Here is a 19,224-nt window from a genome sequence, read left to right as displayed (position 1 = left end):
ATGTTTTGGTTTTTCAGTTTTATGAATTCATTTGTTAACTATTAAAAGATTTTGATACATAGATAGAGAACACTTAACTTTAAAAATTCAATTATTTCCCATTATTGAAGGTCTAGGCAAGGAAGAATGCTGGTTGTGATCATCTTGTGGACCAATTAACTCCAGTATTATGTTGCTCTTATCTGACAACAACAGAAACTTAGTTATTTGTTAGAGCAGAGAAGTGTAAAACTCAAAACCATCACCTTGTGTAAAAGGAGTCTTAAATTCTAGTTCCAGCTCTGTTACTTACTAGCACAATTTCTGCTAGTACGGTATAGGTACAGTGGGTATGCAGTGGATCAGTGATCCCACTATCAGAGGGCCCACATGAATCATCTACGGATCTTGAAAAACAAACAAAAAACCCAGCTGATGCTCAGTTCCACCACAGACAGATGTGGTATCTAAGAGTGAGGCCTAGGTATTTGTTTTGTTTTAAAGCTCCAAAGATGATACGGATGTATTCCCCTGGCAAGAATCACTGCAACCACTACTCACTGGACGGATGAACAGCTTGGTTGTGTGATCCTAGGAAGTTATATAACTTTTCTTGTGCCCCGGTTTCCTCATGAGTAAAACAAGAATTCCTAAATGTTTCTTGTCTGCTAGGTTGTTGGTACCAAAGAGGAATATATGGAAATGGTTTGAAAAGCAAAAAGTGCAACAAAAATATAAACTGAAAAATCCTTGCCGTCATTATTAGCTTATCCTTGTGACTTCCCCCTCTTATCGTATGAACTAGGATTGGAACCAGTTTTAGTTCTTCAGCTGGTGAAGCAGATTCTTTGAGCACCAGATAGAAAAGAGAAAGGGAATGTTCATTAAAATGAGGCCCCTTACAAAGCATTTCTTATTAAAGTTTCCCTAATACACCATCTCTAGCTTAGAGGACTGTATTCATTAAAAAAAAATAAAAGAGGGAGAACTAATAGGGGAAAGGCTCTCTTTTAAGAAGAATGGAAAAGGATCTAGGAAAAGGAGGGAAAAACAGCTTCCATAGAAATGTTTCCAGTTCTTATACTGAGAAGACAGCACACAGAGAAAAAAAAAAAGACACTTAAAAACAGAACTACAAAAGATTTGTCCTACTCAGTTTATATGCAACTCAGATGATTAAAAGATAATATATGTAAAATGTTTAGAACAGTGTCTGGAACATACTAAGTGCTCAATGAATACTGACTAGTGACATCTTTCATTCTCCTTCTTCTACAAAAAAAGAAGTCATCATGGTGAAGAATAAAAAAACGCAGCACTGGGAGAACAGTTCTAGATTCTACTTCTAGCTCTGTCACTGACTAACTATGTGACCTTAGGCAAATCACTTGAATTCTAAGGTCAGGTTGTTAAGAAATAAGAAACATCAATGGGGGTCTTCCCCCATGCCGCGGAGCGGCTGGGCCCGTGAGTCATGGCCGCTGAGCCTGCGCGTCCGGAGCCTGTGCTCCACAACGGGAGAGGCCACAACAGTGAGAGGCCCGCGTACCACAAAAAAAAAAAAAAAAAAAAAAGAAACATCAATGGGTATCCTTTTAAGAAATTAGAAAAAGAACAGTTCAATAAAAGGAAAAGGAAAATAATAAAGATACTAGCTGGCATAAATTAAATTAAAAATATATAAGAAGAGGGCTTCCCTGGTGGCGCAGTGGTTGAGAGTCCGCCTGCTGATGCAGGGGACACGGGTTTGTGCCCCGGTCCGGGAGGATCCCACGTGCCGCGGAGCGGCTGGGCCCCTGAGCCATGGCCGCTGAGCCTGCGCGTCCGGAGCCTGTGCTCTGCAATGGGAGAGGCCGCGACAGTGAGAGGTCCGCGTACCGCAAAATTAAAAAAAAATTATATATATATATATATATATATATATATATATATATATATATATATATATGAAGAAAACAAAACCAAAAGTTGGTTCTTTGGAAAGAGTAATAAAATTAATAGATCTGTAGCAAGACTCTTAAAAAGAAAAGGGGGGGCAGTAGGTTCACAAATTACCAATATCAGGAACATAAAAGTACTAGAGATCTTATAGATATTAAAAAGATACACAGTTTTATGGCAATAAATTTGAAATTTTAGATGGAATGGACATTTCCTAGAAAAACACAATTACCAAGAACTAGAACATCTTAATAGTCCTTTCTAATAAAGGCGTTGACTCTGTAAGTAAAGAACCCTCTCACAAAGGGATCTTTAGAATCAACTGGCTTTATAGGTGAATTCTTCCAAACATTAAGGAAGAAATAATACCAATCTTACATAAAACTCTTCCAGAGAACAGAAAAAGAGGGAATCCTTCTCAAATTTATTTAATGAGGCCAGCATAAACTTGATATTAAAACCTGACAACATTACAAGAAAGGAAAATTACAGGCCTTTCTCTCTCATGAAAATCATTGCAAAAAGCCTAAAATGACATAAGAAAAGTATATTATGATCAAATTGAGTCTACTTCATGAATGCCAAGAAGGCTTAACAATGGAAAGTCAATCAATGTAATCCACCACGTAACATAAGAAAGGAGAAAAATAGGACTTCCCTGGTGGCACAGTGGTTAAGAATCCGCCTGCCAATGCTGGGGCCACAGGTTCGAGCCGTGGTCCGGGAAGATCCCACATGCCACGGAGCAACTAAGTCCATGCGCCACAACTATTGAGCCTGCACTCTAGAGCCCGCAAGCCACAACGTGAGCCCACGTGTCAAAACTACTGAAGCCCGCGTGCCTAGAGCCCATGCTCTGCAACAAGAGAAGCAACCACAATGAGAAGCCCACGCACCGCAACAAAGAGTAGCTCCTGCTTGCAGCAACTAGAGAAAGCCTGCGCGAAGCAACAAAGACCCAACACGGCCAAAAATAAATAGTTAAATTTTTTTTCAAAAAAGGAGAAAATCATATTATATCCACCAATGAAGTGAAAACACTTGGTAAAAGTCACCATTCATTCATGATAAAAACTCTTAGATATTTCCTTATCTGATAAGAGGTAGCTACATAAAACCCAAAGCAAACATCACATTTAATGATGAAATACTGATGCTTTCTCCCTAAGACTGGGAGTGAGACAAGAATATATAAAGAACCCCTACACATTAATAAGACAGACAACTCAATAAAAATATGAGCAAAAGATCCGAATAGGCACTTCAGAAATAATTATACGCAAATAGCCTATAAACTATGGAAAGGTACTCAGCTTCATTAGTCATCAGGATTTGAGTGAAGATTTTTTTTTTTAAGTACTTTTCTTCCGAGCAGAGAAATTAAACAGAGGGACAAGAGTTGTAACAGGAAATTCTAATGCACTTAAAATATCACATAGGAAGTGTGGAACATAAAAATTGTGCTCACATTCAACTAAATAAGAAAAATAATCATCTTATTTTCAAAATTTATTTGTTAAGCACTTACAATGCAGCAAGTACTGTGGTAATTATCAAGACCAACACCACTTAAGATCATGCATCTTTAAAAAGTTTTCAAACTGTAGAGATAGGAAGAAGGCATCATGGAATAAATCAAGGAAAAAGGGATTGATCTGGATATCAGAAAATGTGAATTCTGTCTTAAATTTGCAGTACAAAACCAGGTTAACTTTGGACAAATTACTTTTTTAAGCTTCACACTCTACTTCTATAAAATAAGATGGCTGGAATAAATTATTTCAAAATTCTTTTTCTGAGAGGGCAGACAGCAGAAGCAAGAAGAACTACAATCCTGCAGCCTGTGGAACATAAACCACATTCACAGAAAGATAGACAAGATGAAAAGGCAGAGGGCTATGTTCCAGATGAAGGAACAAGATAAAACCCCAGAGAAACAACTAAATGAAGTGGAGATAGGCAACATTCCAGAAAAAGAATTCAGAAGAATGATAGTGAACATGATCCAGGACCTTGGAAAAAGAATGGAGGCAAAGATCGAGAAGATGCAAGAAATGTTTAACAAAGACCTAGAAGAATTAAAGAACAAACAAACAGAGAGGAACAATACAATAACTGAAAAGAACACTACACTAGAAGGAATCAATAGCAGAATAACTGAGGCAGAAGAACACATAAATGACCTGGAAGAAAGAATGGTGGAATTCACTGCTGCGGAACAGAATAAAGAAAAAAGAATGAAAAGAAATGAAGACAGCCTAAGAGACCTCTGGGACAACATTAAATGCAACAATATTCACATTATAGGGGTCCCAGAAGGAGAAGAGAGAGAAAGTACCAGAAAATATTTCAAGAGATTATAGTTGAAAACATCCCTAACTTGGGAAAGGAAATAGCCACCCAAGTCCAGGAAGTGCAGAGAGTCCCATACAGGATAAACCCAAGGAGAAACACGCCGAGACACACAGTAATCAAATTGGCAAATATTAAAGACAAAGAAAAATTATTAAAAGCAGCAGGGGAAAAATGACAAATAGCATACACAGGAACTCCCATACGATTAACAGCTGATTTCTCAACAGAAACTCTACAAGCCAGAAGGGAGTGGCATGATATACTTAAAGTGATGAAAGGGAAGAACCTACAACCAAGATTACTCTACCTGGCAAGGATCTCATTCAGATTCGATGGAGAAATCAAATGCTTTACAGACAAGCAAAAGCTAAGAGAATTCAGCACCACCAAACCAGCTCTACAACAAATGCTAAAGGAACTTCTCTAAGTGGGAAACACGAGAGAAGAAAAGGACCTACAAAAACAAACCCAAAACAATTAAGAAAATGGTAATAGTAACATACATATTGATAATTACCTTAAACATGAATGGATTAAATGCTCCAACCAAAAGACACAGGCTTGCTGAATGGATACAAACACAAGACCCATATATATGCTGTCTATAAGAGACCCACTTCAGACCTAGGGACACATTCAGACTGAAAGTGAGGGGATGGATAAAGATATTCCATGCAAATGGAAATCAAAAGAAAGCTGGAGTAGCAATACTCATATCAGATAAAATAGACTTTAAAATAAAGAATGTTACAAGAGACAAGGAAGGACACTACATAATGATCAGGGGATCAATCCAAGAAGAAGATATAACAATTATAAATATATATGCACCCAACATAGGAGCACCTCAATACAAAAGGCAACTGCTAACAGCTATAAAAGAGGAAATCGACAGTAACACAATAATAGTGGGGGACTTAAACACCTCACTTACACCAATAGACAGATCATCCAAAATGAAAATCAATAGGGAAACAGAAGCTTTAAATGATACAATAGACTAGATAGATTTAATTGATATTTATAGGACATTCCATCCAAAAACAGATTACACTTTCTTCTCAGGTGTGCACGGAACATTCTCCAGGATAGACCACATCTTGGGTCACAAATCAAGCCTCAGTAAATTTAAGAAAATTGAAATCATATCAAGCATCTTTTCTGACCACAATGCTGTGAGATTAGAAATGAATTACTGGGAAAAAAACGTAAATAACACAAACACATTGAGGCTAAACAATACTTTGCTAAATAACCAAGAGATCACTGAAGAAATCAAAGAGGAAATCAAAAAATTCCTAGAGACAAAAGACAATGAAAACACGACGATCCAAAACCTATGGGATGCAGCAAAAGCAGTTCTAAGAAGGAAGTTTATAGCTATACAAGCCTACCTCAAGAAACAAGAAAAATCTCAAATAAATAATCTAACCTTACACCTGAAGGAACAAATGAAATAGAAACAAAGAAAACAATAGCAAAGATCAATAAAACTAAAAGCTGCTTCTTTCAGAAGATAAACAAAATTGATAAACCATTAGCCAGACTCATCAAGAAAAAGAGGGAGAGGACTCAAATCAATAAAATCAGAAGTGAAAAAGGAGAAGTTACAACAGACACCGCAGAAATACAAAGCATCCTAAGAGACTACTACAAGCAACTCTATGCCAATAAAATGGACAACCTGGAAGAAATGGACAAATTCTTAGAAAGGTATAACCTTCCCAGACTGAACCAGGAAGAAATAGAAAATATGAACAGACCAATCACAAGTAATGAAATTGAAACTGTGATTAAAAATCTTCCAACAAACAAAAGTCCAGGACCAGATAGCTTCACAGGTGAATTCTATCAAACATTTAGAGAAGAGCTAACACCCATCCTTCTCAGACTCTTCCAAAAAATTGTGGAGGAACACTCCCAAACTCATTCTATGAGGCCACCATCACCCTAATACCAAAACCAAAGATACTACAAAAAAAGAAAATTACAGACCAATATCACTGATGAATATAAATGCAAAAATCCTCAACAAAATACTAGCAAACAGAATCCAACAACACATTAAAAGGATCACACACCATGATCAAGTGGGATTTATCTCAGGGATGCAAGGATTCTATATGCAAATCAATCAATGTGATACACCATAGTAACAAATTGAAAAATAAAAACCATATGGTCATCTCAATAGATGCAGAAAAAGCTTTGGACAAAATTCCACACCCATTTACAATAAAAAACTCTCCAGAAAGTGGGCATAAAGGGAACCTACCTCAACATAAAAAAGGCCATATACAACAAACCCACAGCAAATATCATTCTCAATGGTGAAAAACTGAAAGCATTTCCTTTAAGATCAGGAACAAGACAAGAATGTCCACTCTCACCACTATTATTCAACATAGTTTTGGAGGTCCTAGCCACGGCAATCAGAGAAGAAAGAGAAATAAAAGGAATACAAATTGGAAGAGAAGAAGTAAAACTGTCACTGTTTGCAGATGACATGATACTATACATAGAGAATCCTAAAGATGCCACCAGAAAACTACTAGAGCTAATCAATGAATTTGGTAAAGTTGCAGGATACAAAATGAATGCACAGAAATCTCTTGCATTCCTATACACTAATGTTGAAAAATCTGAAAGAGAAATTAAGGAAACACTCCCATTTACCATTGCAACGAAATGAATAAAATACCTAGGAATAAACCTACCTAGGGAGACAAAAAGACCTGTATGCAGAAAACTATAAGACACTGATGAAAGAAATTAAAGATGATACCAACAGATGGAGAGATATACCACGTTCTTGGATTGGAAGAATCAATATTGTGAAAATGACTATACTACCCAAAGCACCCTACAGATTCAATGCAATCCCTATCAAATTACCAATAGCATTTTTTATGGAACTAGAACAAAAAATCTTAAAATTTGTATGGAGACACAAAAGACCCCAAATAGCCCAAGCAGTCTTGAGGGGAAAAAACGAAGCTGGAGGAATCAGACTCCCTCACTTCAGACTATACTATAAAGCTACAGTAATCAAGACAATACGGTACTGGCATAAAAACAGAAACACAGATCAATGGAATAGGATAGAAAGCCCAGAGATAAACCCATGCACCTATGGTCAACTAATCTATGACAAAGGAGGCAAGGCTATACAGTGGAGAAAAGACAGTCTCTTCAATAAGTGGTGCTGGGAAAACTGGACAGCTACATGTAAAAGAATGAAATTAGAACACTCCGTAACACCATACACAAAGAGAAACTCAAAATGGATTAATTAGAGACCTAAATGTAAGACCGGGCACTATAAAATTCTTAGAGGAAAACATAGGAAGAACACTCTCTGACATAAATCACAGCAAGGTCGTTTTTGATCCACCTCCTAGAGTAATGGAAATAAAAACAAAAATAAACAAATGGGACATAATGAAACTTAAAAGCTTTTGCACAGCAAAGGAAACCATAAACAAGACGAAAAGACAGCCCTCAGAACAGGAGAAAATATTTGCAAACGAATCAACGGACAAAGGATTAATCTCAAAAATATATAAACAGCTCATGCAGCTCAATATTAAAAAAACAAACAACCCAATCCAAAAATGTGCAGAAGACCTAAATAGACATTTCTCCAAAGAAGACATACAGATGGCCAAGAAGCACATGAAAAGCTGCTCAACATCGCTAATTATTAGAGAAATACAAATCAAAACTACAATGAGGTATCACCTCACACCAGTTACAATGGGCATCATCAGAAAATCTACAAACAACAAATGCTGGAGAGAGTGTGGAGAAAAGGGAACCCTCTTGCACTGTTGGTGGGAATGTAAATTGATACAGCCACTATGGAGGTTCCTTAAAGAACTAAAAATAGAATTACCATATGATCCAGAAATCCCACTACTGGGCATATACCCAGAGAAAACCATAATTCAAAAAGACACATGCACCCCACTGTTCATTGCAGCACTATTTACAATCGCCAGGTCATGGAAGCAACCTAAATTCCCATTGACAGACGAATGGATAAAGAAGATGTGGTAGGGGCTTCCCTGGTGGCGCAGTGGTTGAGAGTCCGCCTGCCGATGCAAGGGACATGGGTTTGTGCTCCAGTCTGGGAGGATCCCACATGCCGCGGAGCGGCTGGGCCTGTGAGCCATGGCCGCTGGGCCTACGCTCCACAACGGGAGAGGCCACAACAGTGAGAGGACCGCGTACCGCAAAAAAAAAAAAAAAAAAAGATGTGGTACATATATACAATGGAATATTACTCAGCCACAAAAAGGAATGAAATTGGGTCATTTGTAGAGACATGGATGGATCTAGAGACTGTCATACAGAGTGAAGTAAGTCAGAAGGAGAAAAACAAATATCGTATATTAATGCATATATGTAGAACCTAGAAAAATGGTACAGATGAACCGGTTTGCAGGGCAGAAACAGAGACACAGATGTAGAGAACAAACGTATGGACACCAAGGGGGGAAAGGTGCGGGGGGGTGGGGGTCGTGGTGGGATGAATTCAGCAATTGGGATTGACATGTGTACACCGATGTGTATAAAATTGATGACTAATAAGGACCTACTGTATAAAAAAATTAAATTAAATTAAAAAAAAAATGTGACACAGACATTAAGTAAGCAAATGCTGTTGGGAAAATGGCGCCAATAGACTAGCTCCACGAAGGGTTGCCACAAACCTTAAAAAAAGAAAAAAACAAAAACTTTTTCTAAGCTCCCAAAACTCTGTGATACTAACGGTAAAGCCACCAAAGCTCTGACTGTCTTCCTTTAGAATTGTTTTACATGCTTTAGTTTTGGAAACTCAAACATTGCTACAACTTTTGAAGACAAATTTTTGGAGATTTCCCGCCAGGAACACAGTGTATAATTTAATATAACTGGCCAATATTAGTCAATTAGACAGAGACATCAAGGTTTTTTAAAATCTTGAATTGAGGGCTTCCCTGGTGGCGCAGTGGTTGAGAGTTCGCCTGCCGATGCAGGGGACACGGGTTCGTGCCCCGGTCCGGGAAGATCCCACATGCCGCGGAGCGGCTGGGCCCGTGAGCCATGGCCGCTGAGCCTGCGCGTCCGGAGCCTGTGCTCCGCAACGGGAGAGGCCGCAACAGTGAGAGGCCCGCATACCGCAAAAAAAAAAAAAAAAAAAAATCTTGAATTGAACTGTGAGGTTTCTACAGATAGAAAAATAGAGACAGTCAACATGTTATTTCTACAAGTAACAGAAGCATCTTCATAAGTAAAGCTTTCCTCAGCCATAAAAAGAAACGAAATTGAGTTATTTGTAGTGAGGTGGATGGACCTAGAGTCTGTCATACAGAGTGAAGTAAGTCAGAAAGAGAAAAACAAATACCATATGCTAACACATATATATGGTATCTAAAAAAGAAAAACTAGTTCTGAAGAACATAGGGGTAGGACAGGAATAAAGACAGAGACGTAAAGAATGGACTTGAGGACACGGGGAGGGGGAAGGGTAAGCTGGGATGAAGTGAGAGAGTAGCATGGACATATATACACTACCAAATGTAAAACAGATAGCTAGTGGGAAGCAGCCACATAGCACAGGGAGATCAGCTCAGTGCTGTGTGACCACCTAGAGGTGTGCATTAGGGAGGGTGGGGGGGAGACGCAAGAGGGAGGAGATATGGGGATATATGTATATGTACAGCTGATTCACTTTGTTATACAGCAGAAACTAACACACCATTGTGAAGCAGTTATACTCCAATAAAGATGTTAGCAAATAAATAAATAATTTCTAATTTGTTCAAAGTACCAAAGCTCACTAACCCTTGAATTGTTGGTTATTTTTGCTATTAGAAAGAAAAGCTACATCAGGCATAGTATCTATATAACAATGAAATTTCATTTAGTGGAAGAAGCCATATGGTATCAGACAGACGTGAGTTTTTGTTCAAGCTTTGGAACTTACTAGCTGTGAGATCTTGAACAGATTGCTTAAACTTTCCAGCCTTAGTTTTCTCACTGAAAAATGGGGATAAAATAATAAGAATAATAACTCCCCAAAACAAAGATAAACTGGAGGTAGGGTGATTTACCGGACAAGAAAGCGATGCCTGAGGTTGTTATATGAATATGGCAGATATGAGGACTGAGTGATCATACCTCAAACTTAACATGTCCAAAAGAGAAGTCTTGATTTCCTACATCCCCAAACTCTGCTCCTCTCTCAGACTTTCCCATTGTAGTAAATGATCAAGCCTAGGAATAAACCTTGATTTTCTTTTCCTTACCATCTCCAACACTTAATTTACCAGTAATTCTGTCAGCGCTACTTCTGTATTGTATCCCTGACCAGTTTTCACTGTCTTTAACGCCAATACTCAAGTCCAAGCTGTTGTCATCTCTCACTCAGATCCTGCAACAGACTTCACCAAGCTTCTCCTTTACTACCCCTGTAGTGGAGTAGATCTTTGTAGTAGCCATGTGTGACTATTTAGGTTTAGTTAAAATTGAGTTCCTCAGTTTCACAGTCACATTTCAAGTTCATATGGCCACATATGGCTACTGGCTACCAAACTGGACATCACAAAATAGAAAATTTTCATCAGCATGGAAAGTTCTATGGGACAGCACTGATCTAGACACATGCCAAACTCACATCTACCTACAGGACTTTGTACTTGATACTCCCTTTTCAAGAATGTTTATCCCCCCAAATTCGGGGATGGCTGGCTCCTTCTCATAATTCAGGTTTCAGTTCAAATGAAGCTCCTCAGAGGAACCTTCTAAATTTAGAGTGGACCACTCAATTTGAAACAGCTCCCCAATCTCCCCATCCACAGACACTCTCCATCCCATTACTGTTTTATTTTCTTTATAGCACTTACCACTATCTGAACTTGTTTCATTTTGTTTCTGTTTCTACCCATAGAATGTAAGCCCCATGAGGGCAGAACCATGTCTGTATGTTCACAGCTGTGACCCCAATAACTAGAACAATACCTGACACACAGAAGTTTAAAGTAGTTGAACAAATCAGTAAATAAGTATGGATCTGGCAGAACATGGATTTTGGAGTTAAACCAACCTATACTCCAATCCACCAGCTATCATATCTTAAGAAAAGTTATTTAATCTCTGAGCTTAATTCCTAGTGTTGTGATGAAGAGTAAATAAACAAAGCCTACAATCTGCCTTGTAGAGAAACATCAGAAAGAAAGAAGCATGACTCGTGGTACGGAAGCACAAAAGTTCTACTGCTTAGGTGATTTCTTTTCCAAGTGTGGCTGACCCATTCCTGATCCCTTTAAAGTGAGCTAGGTATTTCTGATATATGCTCCCATAATGCAACAAACCAGAATACGGCAGCATAGTTCTGGATGATACAAAACAAAATAATAATGCTGCGGCCAGAATATTAACAATATTTTAATGACAGCTAATATTTTGGGGTCACATTAAGTGCCAGCCATTGTGCCAAGCATATCATCTCATTTATTTTCTCATGAAAATTCTTTGAGGTAATATTATATTATCATCATACCCATTTTATGAATGAGAAAACTGAGACACTGAGTAAGTAACTCACCCAAGAAGATAGATCATAAATGCAGTGGTTGAGATTGGAACCAGGTCCGACTCCAGAACCGAAGCCTGTAACTACTGTAACATGCACCTTGCTTTTACAATAGATAGTATAGAGCTGCAATCAGCAATACTCTATTTTGGTTACTGCCTTCTGAACTTTTATTTATTTGCCACCTCTTTCTAGCTGCATAAAGAACTGAATATGGCTTGGGAATCCCCTGGTGATCCAGTGGTTAGGACTCGGTGCTTTCACTGCTGGCGCCCGGGTTCAATCCCCGGTAGGAGAACTAAGATCCTGCAAGCCACGTGGCAGGGCCAAAAAAAAAAAAGAACTGATTGTGGCTTTTTACGTCATTTCAGTAATGCTAATGCTCTCAAATCCTTGAGACTAAACTTAGAAAAACTGAAACAGATCTTCTGTCAGTATATACAATTATGAAACTTATTTATTTCCTCCCTCTTTTATTTAAACAAAATTTGCACACTCCAGTAATAGGATTGGTTTTTTGGTCTATAATTGACACATGACAAATGATCTAAACTTTTTCAGTGATTGCGCTAGTGACGCAGACCCCTTCCCTCTTTTCTACTTGAAAAATAACTATTTAAAAATGTTCAGGAGGGGTTTAGTTCAGTATACTACATTAGGTGTCACCCTGTGGTAGAGATTCTGAATTCTAATTCCAATTCTAGTGGTGTTCAATCCACCACTTCCCAGCAGTGGGACCTTGATCTAGTTACTACTCTCTCTGAACCTCTGTTCTCCTTTTCTTAAGATGATTCCACTAAATTCGACAATTAGTGAGATCCATTTCGTTTTATCACTGAGACTCTTTAATTTGATTCTCTTATAGATAACTGCACTTAGTTTGAATGTACCCGACCACATCTGATAACCATTCTTCCTTTATCTCTCTCTAAAGAGTTAGGATAACAAGAAATCATTAATATTCAATACAAACCTCCATCAAGGCTTCGGGATGCCCGTTTGCTTGCTGTACGCTCAAAGTGTGGGGCAGGCCTGTCAATCAGAGCACTAGCTTGCCTGGTCTGAGCCTGAGTTCGGCCACTGTATCGAAATTTGGATCCCAGGGCAAGAAATTTGCTTTTAGGAATGGTGTCTGTAGATGTCAGTCTGGGGGGAGAAACATGATAATCATATATTATATACATCATCTCACTCTAATGAGGTTGTGAGATTAAAGACAAAATCAAGTATTAAAAAGTTTCACAATTCTCACAGCTTCCTTATAGTTACTAAGACAAAGTTCCAATCAAGCAATCATTATTTTAATTCTGTCATTTCTCAGAACAATATGTATAATTTATTTGTGGCTTATATTAATGATATAATCTTATATCGCTATAGGTAGGGTCAAAATGCTTTTGTAGCACTGTACTATTTTCACTATACCCCTGTAATATTTTCATCATTTTATAGATAAAAGAAACTGAACCTCAAAGAAGGTTACTTGCTTAAGGTCATAGCTGTTAAGAAGTTGGGCAGTCATAGAATTCAAGCCCAGAGCTCTTTTCCCCTCTCCTAGAATAATAATTTTGTCAAATGCACTCCAAACTCAATGCCTGGTATTCAATGCCTATTAAATCCTATTTAATAGGATATTTGGTGTATTTTCAACTCAGTTAGGAACCCCATCTTCTTTCTAAGCAGTACCCTGTGCTCTCTTTTGTCATGGCATTTACTACACTGAATTGAAACAATCCGTTTATGTGCTGGTCTCCACTATGAGACTGTGAGCTCTCTTTGGGTAAAGAATAAAGACTATGACTTATTCATTTTGTGTTTTCACTTCGGGCATAGTGCCTGGCATGAATCTGGCATTCAATAAATATTTGCTGAATAAATGCATAAATTGCTACATCAAATACTACCAAAAAGAGAGTATTTTTTTCTCTTTGGGGTAGTTTAATTCAGCAAATGCTTTCTTTTATGTAATGAAGAATTACATGTTAATATATCCTCTTATTTTGATGCAATGGATTTAAATATGCTATCCTACAAGTAAATGCATTGGCTGCAGCTGAAACCTATACATAGATATTAAACATTCAAAATAACTCTTTTTTTGGGGGGAGGGAAAAATTAGGAGTTTGAGATTAACATATACATACTGCTGTATATAAAACAGATAACAACAAAGACCTATTATATAGTACAGGGAACTATATTCAATATTTTGTAATCACTTATAAGGGAAAAGAATCTGAAAATATATATATGTATAACTGAATCACTTTGGTGTACACCTGAAACAAACACAACATTGTAAATCAACTATACTTCAATTAAAAGAAAAGGGAAAAAACCCTCTTTTTACTCTTCCTCACCCTCTTTTAAAACTCTATTTTCTTGGTTTTAAAGAAGATGATGAAAACATAAAGAAATATCTTAATGCCAATAATTAAGATTCTTTAATCAAATATAAGGTGTAGCCTCATGTTTTATTTGAAATGAGAACTGAAATGTTATTTTCCCTGACTTGTCTTTCTGTCCAGTGTTCTTTAGTGCTAAGTATGATATGAAATTACAAATAGAAGAAAAAGTTATCGTGGTTCTCTCTCTTGAGAGCCATTCATAAAGAGTCAAGTTTATTTATGAACAACATGGCATGAAGTCTAGGATTTGCTTCAAAATAATCTGAGAAGTAGTAGGAAGGAGTGAGTGGGGATATAGATAAAGCAAGATTGACCTTGGGGTGATAATTGTTGAAGGTGGAGTTTGGGACCAGAGGAGTTCATTATACTATTCTCTTCATTGTGCTATACATGCAATTTTCTATAATAAAGATATTTTCTTAAAAAGGCAAACTGACAACTAGCTGGCTCTCCTTTCAACAGAAGTAATTATTTGTCTGCTAGATTTTATGTTCCATCAGGACAGGGGCTAGAACTATCTAGTGATATATTCCCAATGCCTAGTACAGTGCCTATACAAAGGGTAAGCACACAGAAAATGCTTGGTAAATGAACACAAGGGGTTAATTATATGTCCTCTTGAAAAGCAAAGGAGATGAAACTTTCTTCTGTCTTCTATCTGATACAACTGTGCTGCAAAGATAGTTCTCTGTGCTCCCTTTCTGGGGTTGATTAGAACCAAAATAACCATCAGCTTCACGTCTTTAACCTTCTAGTATAAGAGCCCCACAGAAGGTAGTTAAGCACTCCTTAGAGAAATTCCATGTGGAGCTAAGTCAGGGTACCTCTTCCTGACAGGACTGGTTTTAGTTAGGGCAATCACAGAGCCTCTAGTAAACACAGGTTCCTATTTCTCATTTCCCTCATCCTTCTACCATACACAGAAAGGTGCTCTGGGAATGTTAAGACAGTGTTTTTCAACCCAAAGAAGGAGAACTAGACTCATTTTATCTTGCTTAAGATGATCTCACCTGAGCTAAATAAAAGACGGCCAGCCATGCAAAGAAGGAAATTTCAATAGCAGGTTTAAAATAGAAGCATGCATAAATAATTTATCCTTGAAAAATACTTAAGTGAGGACAATACCTGAAAAACGTGTGATGCTCTACACAGACTTTCCATAATTTCTTAGCTGCTCGGTAACTGGGAAGTTTGAATCCGATGGTACTTTCATACTGTTCTTGCTATAAATACACAAGCAAACATGGAACATAATATTATTCAACTACAGTGATACAGGACCAGAGAAATATGGTGCTGCAGAAGAGATCATTGTGAATAAAAAGAAAGTTACTAGTCTAAGGACATAAAATATCATTTGAAATTTTTTCCTACTTACCAAAAGAAATTTACTCACTGAGAGTGGTTTTTTCCACAGCAAGGAAGCCAGGGATGCATCTTATATCATTTACACATGTTATTTTGTTCAGAAACACACACACACACACACACACACACACACACATATACACTGTATATTATTCTGAGACACAATTAAGTCACATTTTGATTGTCCAGACACTGCTCTTCCTTAGTTACTGTCTGCATTTAGGATACTAGACTACTCAATAATCAGGGAATAGGATAGCAGATGATTCCTCCAATCAACTAACATTATTATGCAATCGTTTTTAGTAATAGGAACTAAAGATTGTGGCTCAAACCAGATTATTGAATTATTAAATGCCTTTTTTTTTCTTTGATTGATCATTAGTTTATCTAGATACTTCTTTGACTGAAGTAAACCACATCCTGCCAGGGCTACTGGAAACACTGTCCTGCTAGTCTCTTGCCTCTTTTTTTCTGCCTTAAGCATACTTTATAAGATGGAAAGGACACTGACATTTACTTCTAGTGCCTATTATTGCCAATAACACTATGATCAGACAGTATCATCTGTATTTTTATACATGAAGAAACTGAGGTCAGAGAAGTCACCTGCTTAGTCTCACAGCTATTAAGTGGCAGAACCAGAATTTCATGGTTGCCACTACACCACACTACTTCTGAATCATCTGTTGTAGTCACAATACTATACTCACTTCTCAAAATCCTATATACACTTTTATACTATATACACTTCTCAAAATCCTACTGTTGTACTTTATTGCTTTCTTAAGTAAGAATTTTGCATTTTTAGTATATATTATATATAATATATATAACTATATATATTATATAGTTAACATTTAAAGAAACCAAAGACTTCCCATTATCATATATATATATATATATATATTTTTTTTTTTCTTTTCTGCCTTCCCACATTAAATTGTAAGACTGTTGAGGAATGGACTTGAGGACACAGGGAAGGGGAAGGATAAGCTGGGACGAGGTGAGAGAGTGGCATGGACTTATATATACTACCAAATGTAAAATAGCTAGTGGGAAGCAGCCGCATAGCACAGGGAAATAGGCTTGGTGCTTTGTGACCATGTAGAGGGGTGGATAGGGAGGGTGGGAGGGAGGGAGACACAAGAGGGAGGAGATATGGGGATATATGTATATGTGTATAGCTGATTCACTTTGTTATAAAGCAGAAACTAACACACCATTGTAAAGCAATTATACTCCAATAAAGATGTTAAAAAAAAAAAAGATTGTTGAGGGATGGACTCTTCTATTGATATTTACTGTTCCTAGGCCCTAGAATAGTGTCTCACACAAAGAAAGCCATCAATAAATATTTATTGACTGAATGACTCTTGGATTTGAAATTCTTTGACTTTTGCTAGGCACAGGTAAATAACTATAGTATAAATAAATGCTTCAATGATAATCCTTATCCTAAATTTTAAGGCTGCACATTCAGTATTTCCATGTTCAAATAATGAGCCATTTTTCACCAGCAGATGGTGATATATACACAAAAAAGCCTCTTTACATTAGTACGATGCTTTCCTGTTCAGAGCTTTTACCTCTGTCATCTCATTTGATCTTCAAATCAACCTTGACAGAGCAGGTATTATCCCCCTTGAATGGTAAGGAACACTTTAGATTTATCCAGGGTCTTTTCCTTAGTAGGTGGCAGAGTAGGCACTAGAACTTTCTTCTTAAATTTAATTCCTACTTGAACAATTTTCTGCTATACCATGATGGCTCTTTAATATAAAAGTTAAATTTGGCCAGCATTAGTATATTCTGAAAATTGATCACCAACTAGTAACTGAGTTATCTGGTACAAAGTTGAATATCCAACTCTACTAAAAATCTAGAACTTGACCCTAGGACACATTCCCAGTAACTACTAGAACCTACATATACAAATAATTATATAAGGTAAGGGACTGGTGGTATAAAACATAAGTAATTTAACCCCACAGTTTAAAAGTCTCATGCTACTTAATTTAAAAATATTTTCCATCAGACTTTTACCTGGAGTAAACAAGGAACAAGTTTATTATCCAAATTTCACTTTTGGCCATGGTACATTTACCTACATGAAGAGAACTGTCCAGAAAACAAATAGGAAGGAAGAGAAGAAGCATCACGGGACTGATTAGGAAACAAAATATCAACACCTAAATAGTTAGCTAGAGAGAGACCTCATAGATGACATAACAAGGAAAATAGGAATGAAGAGATGTTTTAGATATGGTCTGTGTTTGATTCAGGAGGAAAGGGAAACATGAATTCTGTACCTCTCCAGGGCGAATCTTAATGAAAAAGCTGCTACGTTTGTAAGAAATCTTCAGCACTTTGGGCCAAGGAAAGCGGTTAATTCTCAGCTTATCTTTGTAAACCAGAAGGCCACTAGAGCAGACACCTAGGATGATATCCACTCCCTCCAAGTCCTGAGGAAAAAAAGCGTTAGCGTTTCAGTCTTGAGCAAAGTGCTCAACATAGTCGACTATTATTAGACAATCTGAAGATATTAACAACCAAATACCGTTACAAAGAATACAATGAATGAAAAATAAAGTTTAACCTAACAACCATAACCCATGGGACTATTTGGTCTATGTAAAAATGTTGTCACTATACTACATTTAAAAATCAATGTTATTACCTACCACAAATATCTTTAAAATGTCCAAATCAGACTCAGTAATTCTATTTCTATAATCTGTTCTAAGGAAATAATTCAAATCACAGAAAAAGCTTTACACATGATAATGTTCAGAATGTTATAAGAGTGAAAAACTGGATATAACCTGAGTATCCAAGCATTAGGGTTAAATTATTGTTCATTCATACAGTGAAGTACAATGTGGCCATTAAAACAGTTAAATAGAATTTGGGAGATAAATGGGAAAATAATTACGTTGTAACATTAAGCAAAATAAAGCAGGATAAAATTACATACATAATTTGATTCCAACAATATAAAAAATATACATAGAAGAAAGATGAATACACCAAAATGTTAATAATGGCATTCTTTAGGTGGTACAATTATGAACAATTTTTCATTTCAGTTTTCTATACTTTCCAATTACAATAAACATGTATTATCTTTTAAAAAGTATTCAAATATGAAAAAACTAACACATGTATGTAAGAAATTCAAACAATACAGAAATGTGTAAAATTTTAAAAAAATCTACCCTCCTCCTCCCACACTCTTTACCAGTAACCAGTACTGATTTGATAATTTCCAGGATTATCCTATTTTCTAGGCACGTACAATTATGTATGGATTATATATATATATATATATATACATATATTATTAATATATCACCTTTATAATGAGGAAAACAACTAGAAAAAATTAAAATTCAGTGCTTGAGGGTGGAAACTGTATCTAAATCATTGCTATTATCACTCCAAATTCTGTTATTGACAACATGCTCAGTAAGTGTTTACACTGAGTTTGTTACCTGCCCACATTATTAATCATAACTTATTACGGCAAATATTAGTAAATTCTTTGCTTCAGATTTATAAAAATCTTGATTCATGTAGGTTGATAAATTAGGA

At 36.7% G+C, this 19,224-nt stretch overlaps 1 protein-coding gene across 14 annotated transcripts in view; it reads right to left on the bottom strand.

Moving 5' to 3' along the window:
• The window catches only part of EPB41 (erythrocyte membrane protein band 4.1), a 205,130-nt gene that overhangs the window by 68,125 nt on the left and 117,781 nt on the right, over positions 1–19,224 (bottom strand). For all 14 annotated transcript variants that reach the window (XM_079913022.1, XM_079913023.1, XM_079913024.1 and 11 more), the window contains exons 9-11: positions 17,943–18,095; positions 15,388–15,485; positions 12,828–13,000 (exon numbers count right to left, since the gene is read on the bottom strand). In XM_079913022.1, coding sequence (XP_079769148.1) covers positions 12,828–13,000; positions 15,388–15,485; positions 17,943–18,095 — 424 coding nt within the window. The remainder of the gene's footprint in view (positions 1–12,827; positions 13,001–15,387; positions 15,486–17,942; positions 18,096–19,224) is intronic.

Source organism: Stenella coeruleoalba (genome assembly GCF_951394435.1).
Source record: "Stenella coeruleoalba genome assembly, chromosome: 1".
In the NCBI taxonomy this organism is placed as follows: domain Eukaryota; kingdom Metazoa; phylum Chordata; class Mammalia; order Artiodactyla; family Delphinidae; genus Stenella; species Stenella coeruleoalba.
Note: the sequence above shows the minus strand (reverse complement) of the source record. Positions and strands in the feature narration are given on the sequence as shown.